Here is a 10,706-nt window from a genome sequence, read left to right on the forward strand (position 1 = left end):
GAAAAGAGAGAACTTCCCTTTTCGTTCTTCAAGCAGCCAGTACCGGGTTGACAGGATTAGCTGGCAGATCAATTGTGCGCGCAGCATGACGGTTGGAGAGGTCAAAGCCACGACCGCTGGTTGTACGCGAGCGCGTAACAACATTGAGCAAGATCAATGCTGAATTTAACACCCAATTAATTCATATACCATCCATTACAAACGATCAATTCGGCCGAACAGCTTGCTTACGTTTTTTGGCTTCACGTTTTTGGCAACCTAGTTACAATCTCTGCTTTACATAATTGCTTGCTAAGATTAGGCTGGTGCTGATCAGTGTCCTCTATAGTTTCAAGGAAAATGCCTACAAGCTAAAGAAGATCCGCTGATTCCTTTCACAGACCTGTCAGAACAGGTATACAGGTCTGGTAAAGGAAAATTGGTTAAATTGCACTTTCAAGCTGCATATCCATTTCCGTTGCATTACTTCTATTTATGTTTGTCTGCATTTTACAATCGAATCGTCTACATTAGGCTATGCATTTTTCTGTGAGGCTATTATTTCTTACTCACGTTATTGCTGTTGGAGAAACGTGTCCACTCCTTGTCCGTTGGGCTCCTAAATGCATTTGTATGCATTTGTCCAGGCAGCAGAGTTCTAAGTGAAAACAGAATTCCACGCAAGAGGATCCAGGTTCATGAGCTAGCCATTAGTTACATACAACCAAAGGAAGCGTAACTGAACGAAGAATGCCACCTCAGAATTTCCTCATTGTATGCAGTCCAAGGAGCAAGCACGGCTTTCCCACTCACTCAAAACTTCTCCCCCAACTCATTTGCTTTGCGGTTTGCAGAGCGCAGTGATTATTTTCTCTCTCGACCTACCAAAGAGGCGCGCACGCAAGTAGGCTGGTGACTGTAGATTTAAATCAATGTATGACGAGAAAGAACAGTGCGACAAAGAAATATAGTATTTAAATGTGATATTTACAGTGGCATAAGAGGAATCCGAGTTCGATGCTTTCTATTGAGTGGTCTCCAACAGACAGATAGAGAGAGAGCGCAGCCAGCTCTGTACTTAACCTCCAGGCGCAGCCTGGTCTCATAAACTAGAAGTAACATAGTAAACGTAAATCCGGCACTCTCAAATTAGTATAATATATGTTTAGTATGGTTATATAAGACAGAGAGTTACTTAAGGCAAAAAGGAAATATAATGGTTGGTTGAGTAGATGGGTGAGCGTATAACGGGAATGTCTAGCAACCCAAATGTTGAGTGTTCGAATCTCTTCACGGACAATTTTAGCTAATTAGTAACTTTGCAACTACTTGTTACTTTTTAGCTACTTTGCAACTACTTAGCATGTTAGCTAACTGTTCCCATAACCCTATCCTTAACCGTTTAACTTAACTCCTAACCCTCACCTTAACCCATATTCTAGCTAACATTAGCCACCTAGCTAATTTTAGCCACAACAAATTGGAATTTGTAACATAATGCATTTGACCAAATTTGTAACATATTGTAGGAATTGCAATTTGTAACATACTGTACCAATTGAAATTAGTAACACATAATATACATTTTGATTCGTAACATATCATACGAAATGGATGATGGACATCTTCAAATTAATACATACCATACGAAACCTAACATAACATACCATTTGGAGCATCTCGGATTTAAATTTACTATGTTACATCTACCCCTGGAGGGAGGATGAATAATGTTGTTGATTCCTGAGGAGGGTGAGCTGGCCAATCAGCGGTCTACTCACATTCAAATTTTTATTGACCGGTATGCGGCCAAACCATTCTGTTACTGGTAAACACCCATGTAACGGATATCGTCCTCTTCGTCTGAGGAGGAGTAAGGATCGGACCAAAGCGCAGCGTGGTAAGTGTTCATGGTGATTTTAATAAAGAAAGCACTGAACACTGAATCAAAACAATAAACGTTGACGTGAATTTACAAAACTGAAACAGTACCGTGTGGCCCAAACACACACACGGAAACACACACTCACAAACCAACAGTGAAACCCAGGCTACCTAAGTGTGATTCTCAATCAGAGACAACTAACGACACCTGCCTCTGATTGAGAACCATACCAGGCCGAGCACAAAAACCAACATAGAAAAACAAACATAGACTGCCCATCCCAACTCACGCCCTGACCATACTAAAACAAAGAATAAAATGACAGAACTATAGTCAGAACGTGACAGTAACCTCCCCCCAAAGGTGCGGACTCCGGCCGCAAAACCTGAACCTATAGGGGAGGGTCTGTCCGCGGTGGCGGCTCTGGCGCGGGACGTGGACCCCACTTCACCATAGTTTTTGTCCGCCTCCTCAACCGCCCCCTTGGCCTCTTATGAGCAGCGACCCTCGCCGCCAACCTCGGATTGGGGACCCTCGCCACGGGTCCCGCAGCGCTGGGCAGGCGGGAGACTCCGGCAGCGCCGGAGTGAAGGGCGATTCTGGCATCGCCTGGCTGACTGACGGCTCTGGCGGCTCCTGGCTGACTGACGGCTCTGGCGGCTCCTGGCTGGCTGACGGCTCTGGCGGCTCCTGGCTGGCTGATGGCTCTGGCGGCTCCTGGCTGACTGACGGCTCTGGCGGCTCCTGGCTGACTGATGGCTCTGGTGGCTCCTGGCTGGCTGACGGCTCTGGCGGCTCCTGGCTGACTGACGGCTCTGGCGGCTCCTGGCTGACTGATGGCTCTGGTGGCTCCTGGCTGGCTGACGGCTCTGGCGGCTCCTGGCTGACTGACGGCTCTGGCGGCTCCTGGCTGGCTGGCGGCTCTGGCGGCTTCTGGCTGACTGGCGGCTCTGGCGGCTCCTGGCTGACTGACAGCTCTGGCGGCTCCTGGAGCTGAGGACAGACTGGCGGCTCTGGCGGCTCAGGACAGACTGGCGGATCTGGCGGCTCAGGACAGACTGGCGGCTCTGGCGGCTCAGGACAGACTGGCGGATCTGGCGGCTCAGGACAGACTGGTGGCTCTGGCGGCTCAGGACAGACTGGCGGCTCTGGTGGCTCAGGACAGACGGGAGACTCTGGCGGCTCAGGACAGACGGGAGACTCTGACGGCTCAGGACAGACGGGAGACTCTGGCGGCTCAGGACAGACGGGAGACTCTGACCAGGTGTGTAGAGCCGGCTTCATGGCACCTGGCTCGATGCCCACTCTAGTCCGGCCGATACAAGGAGCTGGAATGTACCGCACCGGGCTATGCAAACGCACCAGAGACACCGTGCACTCGACTGCATAACACAGAGCCTGCCCGGTCCCTCTCGCTCGCCGGTAAGCATGGGGAGTTGGCTCAGGTCTCCTACCTGCCACACTCCCCGTGTCCCCCCCCCCCAATAAATATTTGGGGCTGCCTCTCGGGCTTCCAGCCCCGCTGCCGTGCTGCTTCCTCATACCGGCGCCTCTCTGCTTTCGCTTCCTCCAGCTCTGCTTTAGGGTGGCGATATTCCCCTGCCTGTGCCCAGGGTCCCTTGCTGTCCAAAATCTCTTCCCAAGTCCAGGAGTCTTGTGTTTTCGGCCGCTGCTGCTGCTGCCCGTTACCACGCTGCTTGGTCCTCTTGTGGTGGGTGTTTCTGTAACGGATATCTTCCTCTTCGTCTGAGGAGGAGTAAGGATCGGACCAAAGCGCAGCGTGGTAAGTGTTCATGATGATTTTAATAAAGAAAGCACTGAACACTGAATCAAAACAGTAAACGATGACGTGAATTTACAAAACCGAAACAGTACCGTGTGGCCCAAACACACACACGGAAACAAACACCCACAAACCAACAGTGAAACCCAGGCTACCTCAGTATGATTCTCAATCAGAGACAACTAACGACACCTGCCTCTGATTGAGAACCGTACCAGGCCGAACACAAAAACCAACATAGAAAAACAAACATAGACTGCCCACCCCAACTCACGCCCTGACCAAACTAAAACAAAGAATAAAATGACAGAACTATGGTCAGAACGTGACAGCCCACACCATTCCAAAACAGAAAAGTTGCTTTTAAACATACTTAATAAAAAAATGTGAAGGAAAACTATTTCAACCATATTGTAAATTACTATAGGTCAAATTTCATAGAAAACTGGAAACACAGAACAGTTACTTTAACATTCACATTTTACTACCGATCTTGGCATGCAGACAGTGATTGGTGGCCTATATCCTTTTTTCTTGGGCTTTTATTGCAATTAAACTGTAGTTGATGGGAGGCCCGTGTGGGTTCTGTGCTATTTTAGGCTCAAGCCAAAAACAATAATGATCAGGTTGTCATGTATTGTCATGTTGTGTCTTTCTGTCCTTTCCTTTCACCCTGTCTCCCTCTGCTGGTCGTATTAGGTTACCTTTTCTCCCCCGCTTTCCCCCAGCTGTTCCTTGTCTCCTCTTGACTACCTCGTCACCCCTTCTCCCACCTGTTCCCCTTTTCCCTCTGATTAGTCCCCTATATCTCTCTCTGTTTTTGTTCCTGTCCTTGTCGGATTCTTGTTTGTTGTGTTTCATGCCTGAGCCAGACTATCGTCATGTTTGCTGTAACCTTGTCCTGTCCTGTCGGAATCTGCCGGTCTATCTGAGCCTACCTATGTTTGGTTATTAAAGAAGCTCTGTTTAAGTTAGTTCGCTTTTGGGTCCTCATTCACTCACCGCAACAGAAGAATCCGAACAAGAATGGACCCAGCGACTTCGGATCCTCTCCACTCAGCCGTCGAGATCCAGGGAGCGATGCTAGGCAGACACGAGCAGGAATTGTCTGCTGCTCGACATGCCGTTGAGACCCTGGCCACCCAAGTCTCCAACCTCACAGAACAGGTTCACCATCTCCGCCTCGATCCACCGGCCACTTCCAGGGCTTTCGAATCTCCGGAGCCCAGAATCAATAACCCGCCGTGTTACTCTGGGGAGCCCACTGAATGCCGCTCGTTCCTCACCCAGTGTGATATTGTGTTTTCTCTCCAGCCCAACACTTACTCCAGGAGCACTGCTCGTGTCGCCTACGTCATATCTCTCCTTATTGGACGGGCTCGTGAGTGGGGCACGGCAATCTGGGAGGCAAGGGCTGAGTGTACTAACCAGTATCAGGACTTTAAGGAGGAGATGATACGGGTTTTTGATCGATCTGTTTTTGGGGAGGAGGCTTCCAGGGCCCTGTCTTCCCTATGTCAAGGTAATCGATCCATAACAGACTACTCTATTGAGTTTCGCACTCTTGCTGCCTCCAGTGGCTGGAACGAGCCGGCTTTGCTCGCTCGTTTTCTGGAGGGTCTCCGCGCAGAGGTAAAGGATGAGATTCTCTCCCGGGAGGTCCCTTCCAGCGTGGATTCCCTGATTGAACTCGCTATTCGCATTGAGCGACGGGTTGATCTTCGTCACCGAGCTCGTGGAAAGGAGCTCGCGTTCTCCGTTGCCCCCCTCTCCGCATCACTACCATCTTCCTCTGCCGGCTCGGGAGCTGAGCCTATGCAGCTGGGAGGTATCCGCATCTCGACTAAGGAGAGGGAACGGAGAATCACCAACCGCCTCTGTCTCTATTGCGGTTCTGCTGGTCATTTTGTCACTTCATGTCCAGTAAAAGCCAGAGCTCATCAGTAAGCGGAGGGCTACTGGTGAGCGCTACTACTCCTGTCTCTCCTTCAAGATCCTGCACTACCTTGTCGGTCCATCTACGCTGGACCGGTTCGTCAGCTTCCTGCAGTGCCTTAATAGACTCTGGGGCGGAGGGCTGTTTTATGGACGAGACCTGGGCTCGGGAACATGACATTCCTCTCAGACAGTTAAGGGAGTCCACGGCCTTGTTCGCCCTGGATGGTAGTCCTCTCCCCAGGATTCAGCGTGAGACGCTACCTTTAACCCTCACTGTTTCTGGTAATCATAGCGAAACCATTTCTTTTTTGATTTTTCGTTCACCTTTTACACCTGTTGTTTTGGGCCATCCCTGGCTAGTTTGTCATAATCCTTCCATTAATTGGTCTAGTAATTCTATCCTCTCCTGGAACGTCTCTTGTCATGTGAAATGTTTAATGTCTGCTATCCCTCCTGTTTCCTCTGTCTCTTCTTCACAGGAGGAGCCTGGTGATTTGACAGGGGTGCCGGAGGAATATCACGATCTGCGCACGGTGTTCAGTCGGTCCAGGGCCACCTCTCTTCCTCCACACCGGTCGTATGATTGTAGTATTGATCTCCTTCCGGGAACCACTCCCCCCCGGGGTAGGCTATACTCTCTGTCGGCTCCCGAACGTAAGGCTCTCGAGGATTATTTGTCTGTAGCTCTTGACGCCGGTACCATAGTCCCCTCCTCCTCTCCCGCCGGAGCGGGGTTTTTTTTTGTCAAGAAGAAGGACGGGTCTCTGCGCCCCTGCATAGATTATCGAGGGCTGAATGACATAACAGTTAAGAATCGTTATCCGCTTCCTCTTATGTCTTCAGCCTTCGAGATCCTGCAGGGAGCCAGGTTTTTCACTAAGTTGGACCTTCGCAACGCTTACCATCTCGTGCGCATCAGGGAGGGGGACGAGTGGAAGACGGCGTTTAACACTCCGTTAGGGCACTTTGAATACCGGGTTCTTCCTTTCGGCCTCGCTAACGCTCCAGCTGTCTTTCAGGCATTAGTCAATGATGTCCTGAGAGACATGCTGAACATCTTTGTTTTCGTTTACCTTGACGATATCCTGATTTTTTCACCGTCACTCCAGATTCATCTTCAGCACGTTCGACGTGTTCTCCAGCGCCTTTTAGAGAATTGTCTTTTTGTGAAGGCTGAGAAGTGCACTTTTCATGCCTCCTCCGTCACATTTCTCGGTTCTGTTATTTCCGCTGAAGGCATTAAGATGGATCCCGCTAAGGTCCAAGCTGTCATTGATTGGCCCGCCCCTAAGTCACGCGTCGAGCTGCAGCGCTTTCTCGGCTTCGCGAACTTCTATCGTCGTTTCATCCGTAATTTCGGTCAGGTGGCAGCTCCTCTCACAGCCCTTACTTCTGTCAAGACGTGCTTTAAGTGGTCCGTTTCCGCCCAGGGAGCTTTTGATCTCCTCAAGAATCGTTTTACATCCGCTCCTATCCTTGTTACACCTGACGTCTCTAGACAGTTCGTTGTCGAGGTTGACGCGTCAGAGGTGGGCGTGGGAGCCATTCTTTCTCAGCGCTCCCTCTCTGACGACAAGGTCCACCCATGCGCGTATTTTTCTCATCGCCTGTCGCCGTCGGAACGTAACTATGATGTGGGAAACCGCGAACTGCTCGCCATCCGGTTAGCCCTAGGCGAATGGCGACAGTGGTTGGAGGGGGCGACCGTTCCTTTTGTCGTTTGGACTGACCATAGGAACCTTGAGTACATCCGTTCTGCCAAACGACTTAATGCGCGTCAGGCGCGTTGGGCGCTGTTTTTCGCTCGTTTCGAGTTCGTGATTTCTTATCGTCCGGGCTCTAAGAACACCAAGCCTGATGCTTTATCTCGTCTCTTCAGTTCTTCAGTAGCCTCCACTGACCCCGAGGGGATTCTCCCTGAGGGGCGTGTTGTCGGGTTGACTGTCTGGGGAATTGAGAGGCAGGTAAAGCAAGCGCTCACTCACACTCCGTCGCCGCGCGCTTGTCCTAGGAACCTTCTTTTCGTTCCCGTTCCTACTCGTCTGGCCGTTCTTCAGTGGGCTCACTCTGCCAAGTTAGCCGGCCACCCTGGCGTTCGGGGTACGCTTGCTTCCATTCGCCAGCGTTTTTGGTGGCCCACCCGGGAGCATGACACGCGTCGTTTTGTGGCTGCTTGTTCGGTCTGCGCGCAGACTAAGTCCGGTAACTCCCCTCCTGCCGGCCGTCTCAGGCCGCTTCCCATTCCCTCTCGACCGTGGTCTCACATCGCCTTAGATTTTGTCACCGGACTGCCTTCGTCAGCGGGGAAGACTGTTATTCTTACGGTTGTCGATAGGTTCTCTAAGGCGGCTCATTTCATTCCCCTTGCTAAGCTTCCTTCAGCTAAAGAGACGGCACAAATCATCATCGAGAATGTTTTCAGAATTCATGGCCTTCCGTCAGACGTCGTTTCGGACAGAGGTCCGCAATTCACGTCTCAATTTTGGAGGGAGTTTTGCCGTTTGATTGGGGCTTCCGTCAGTCTCTCTTCCGGCTTTCACCCCCAGTCTAACGGTCAAGCAGAACGGGCCAATCAGACTATTGGTCGCATCTTACGCAGTCTTTCTTTTCGCAACCCTGCGTCTTGGTCAGAACAGCTCCCCTGGGCAGAATACGCCCACAACTCGCTTCCTTCGTCTGCGACCGGGCTATCTCCTTTTCAGAGTAGCCTCGGGTACCAGCCTCCGCTGTTCTCATCTCAGTTCGCCGAGTCCAGCGTCCCCTCCGCTCAGGCTTTTGTCCAACGTTGCGAGCGCACCTGGAAGAGGGTCAGGTCTGCACTTTGCCGTTATAGGACGCAGACTGTGAGGGCTGCTAATAAGCGTAGAACTAAGAGTCCTAGATATTGTCGCGGTCAGAGAGTTTGGCTCTCCACTCAGAACCTTCCCCTTAAGACGGCTTCTCGCAAGTTGACCCCGCGGTTCATTGGTCCGTTCCGTATTTCTCGGGTCATTAATCCTGTCGCAGTTCGACTTCTTCTTCCGCGATACCTTCGTCGCGTCCACCCGGTCTTCCATGTCTCCTGTATTAAGCCCGTTCTTCGCGCCCCCGCTCGTCTTCCCCCCCCCCCCCCCATCCTTGTCGAGGGCGCACCCATCTACAGGGTCCGCAGGATTTTGGACATGCGTCCTCGGGGCCGTGGTCACCAGTACCTCGTTGATTGGGAGGGGTACGGTCCTGAGGAGAGGAGTTGGGTTCCCTCTCGGGACGTGCTGGACCGTGCGCTGATCGAGGATTTCCTCCGTTGCCGCCAGGTTTCCTCCTCGAGTGCGCCAGGAGGCGCTCGGTGAGTGGGGGGGTACTGTCATGTATTGTCATGTTGTGTCTTTCTGTCCTTTCCTTTCACCCTGTCTCCCTCTGCTGGTCGTATTAGGTTACCTTTTCTCCCCCGCTTTCCCCCAGCTGTTCCTTGTCTCCTCTTGACTACCTCGTCACCCCTTCTCCCACCTGTTCCCCTTTTCCCTCTGATTAGTCCCCTATATCTCTCTCTGTTTTTGTTCCTGTCCTTGTCGGATTCTTGTTTGTTGTGTTTCATGCCTGAGCCAGACTATCGTCATGTTTGCTGTAACCTTGTCCTGTCCTGTCGGAATCTGCCGGTCTATCTGAGCCTACCTATGTTTGGTTATTAAAGAAGCTCTGTTTAAGTTAGTTCGCTTTTGGGTCCTCATTCACTCACCGCAACACAGGTCATAATCAGGTCACATCAGAGAGAGAGTCGTGTACTGTAGCAGATAGTGACTGAAAACCAATCAGAGAGTCCTATACTGTAGCAGATAGAGTGACAGAGCATCAATCATAGTATCCTGTACTGTAGCAGATAGAGTCCTATAGAGTAACATCAGAGTGACAGAACTCCAATCTCATACTGTATATGAATAGGGATGACCTAGGCTGTGGAATCCATGGGTACTGTATATGCCCCTTCGGTTAGTCAGATATAGATTATAATAAAATAGACATACTGTAAGCATATATGTGATTCATCAATACATACAAATCATGTGTAGAAGGCTCAGATTTCCCTCTTCTAGCAGGATTAGTGTATTTGTTGGTGTTTTTCCCTCGCTCTCCCTCCCCTCCAGTGGTCTGTGTTTGCAGCCTTAGTCTGTGAGAAGTATTGCTACATGCCCTGATGAGCAGAAACCTTAGTGGGGATGACAATTCCTTGAAGGGATTAACTAAGGTTTTCACTAAAGCCTGTAAGACTGACCACTTGTCAGTGAAACTGGGTTCATCTTGACTACACCAGACCCAGAGCTAACCTCATATTCAGTTATCTCCTGGTTTCTACATTAATGTTGTTGTATCACCTCAGTCACTGCTTTTTTTTCTCCATTGAAATGGTTGTCATTCTATTCTTAAGGCCTCCTCTGTGCCAAAGTGGAGGTAACAATGACGAGTGGCAAAAAATAAGTGAACCTAAAAAGGTTCTTCAGTTGTCCCCCATAGGAGAACCCTCTTTGGTTGCAGGTAGTATCCTTTCCTTAGAAGGTTCTACATGGATCCCAAAATAGTTCTACCTGGAACCAAAAAGGATTCTCTCCCTAGAACCAACAATAGTTATCCTATGGTGACAGTCGAAAAACCATTTGGAACCATGTTTTCTAACAATATATTAACAGAACTTCTGCTCAACTTCATTTAACAACAGTATCCCTCCATTCAACATAAAGGTTGGCTTTGTCACCTTTGTGAGAGGATACAGTTCAAAGTGCATTTTTGTTCCTTTTAGGCCCCTAACCTTAATCATCAATGAATGGAGCAATGATGGACACAAGCCAAAGAGTGAGATCCAATCTGTGATGTCACATGTCAGTAATTGGTGAAATCAAACACCAGCTGGTGCTCAGGGATGAATACAGAAGCTCCTCCTGCACCAGTGCAAGTCAAGGCACATGCAGAAACTACCACCTGGCAACCTCCTCCCTGAGTCAACACCATTATTTGTGTATGAGTTAACAGAATATAGTCTTTTAAAGTGAGATTTTCACTGGACAGTTACTTTAAGCTTCAGGGATGAATTATGTACTTTGGTACACTCTAGAACCTAAAAAAGTTCTCAGGCTGTCCCCATAGGAGAAC

At 49.9% G+C, this 10,706-nt stretch overlaps 1 protein-coding gene across 4 annotated transcripts in view; it reads right to left on the reverse strand.

Moving 5' to 3' along the window:
- Window positions 1-1,083, reverse strand: part of col24a1 (collagen type XXIV alpha 1) — a 226,054-nt gene extending 224,971 nt beyond the window's left edge. For 3 of the 4 annotated variants that reach the window (XR_016496353.1, XM_036978599.2, XM_090236178.1), the window contains exon 1: window positions 553-1,083. Coding sequence is in view for 2 of the 4 variants with exons in the window: in XM_036978599.2 (XP_036834494.2) it covers window positions 553-608 (56 nt within the window). In the remaining 2 variants the exon portion in view is untranslated. The remainder of the gene's footprint in view (window positions 1-552) is intronic. The other variant, XM_090236176.1, reaches the window with a different exon arrangement.
- Window positions 1,084-10,706: the final 9,623 nt, after the last annotated feature.

This window comes from Oncorhynchus mykiss, chromosome 5 (genome assembly GCF_057628025.1).
Source record: "Oncorhynchus mykiss isolate SJ-2025 chromosome 5, ASM5762802v1, whole genome shotgun sequence".
In the NCBI taxonomy this organism is placed as follows: domain Eukaryota; kingdom Metazoa; phylum Chordata; class Actinopteri; order Salmoniformes; family Salmonidae; genus Oncorhynchus; species Oncorhynchus mykiss.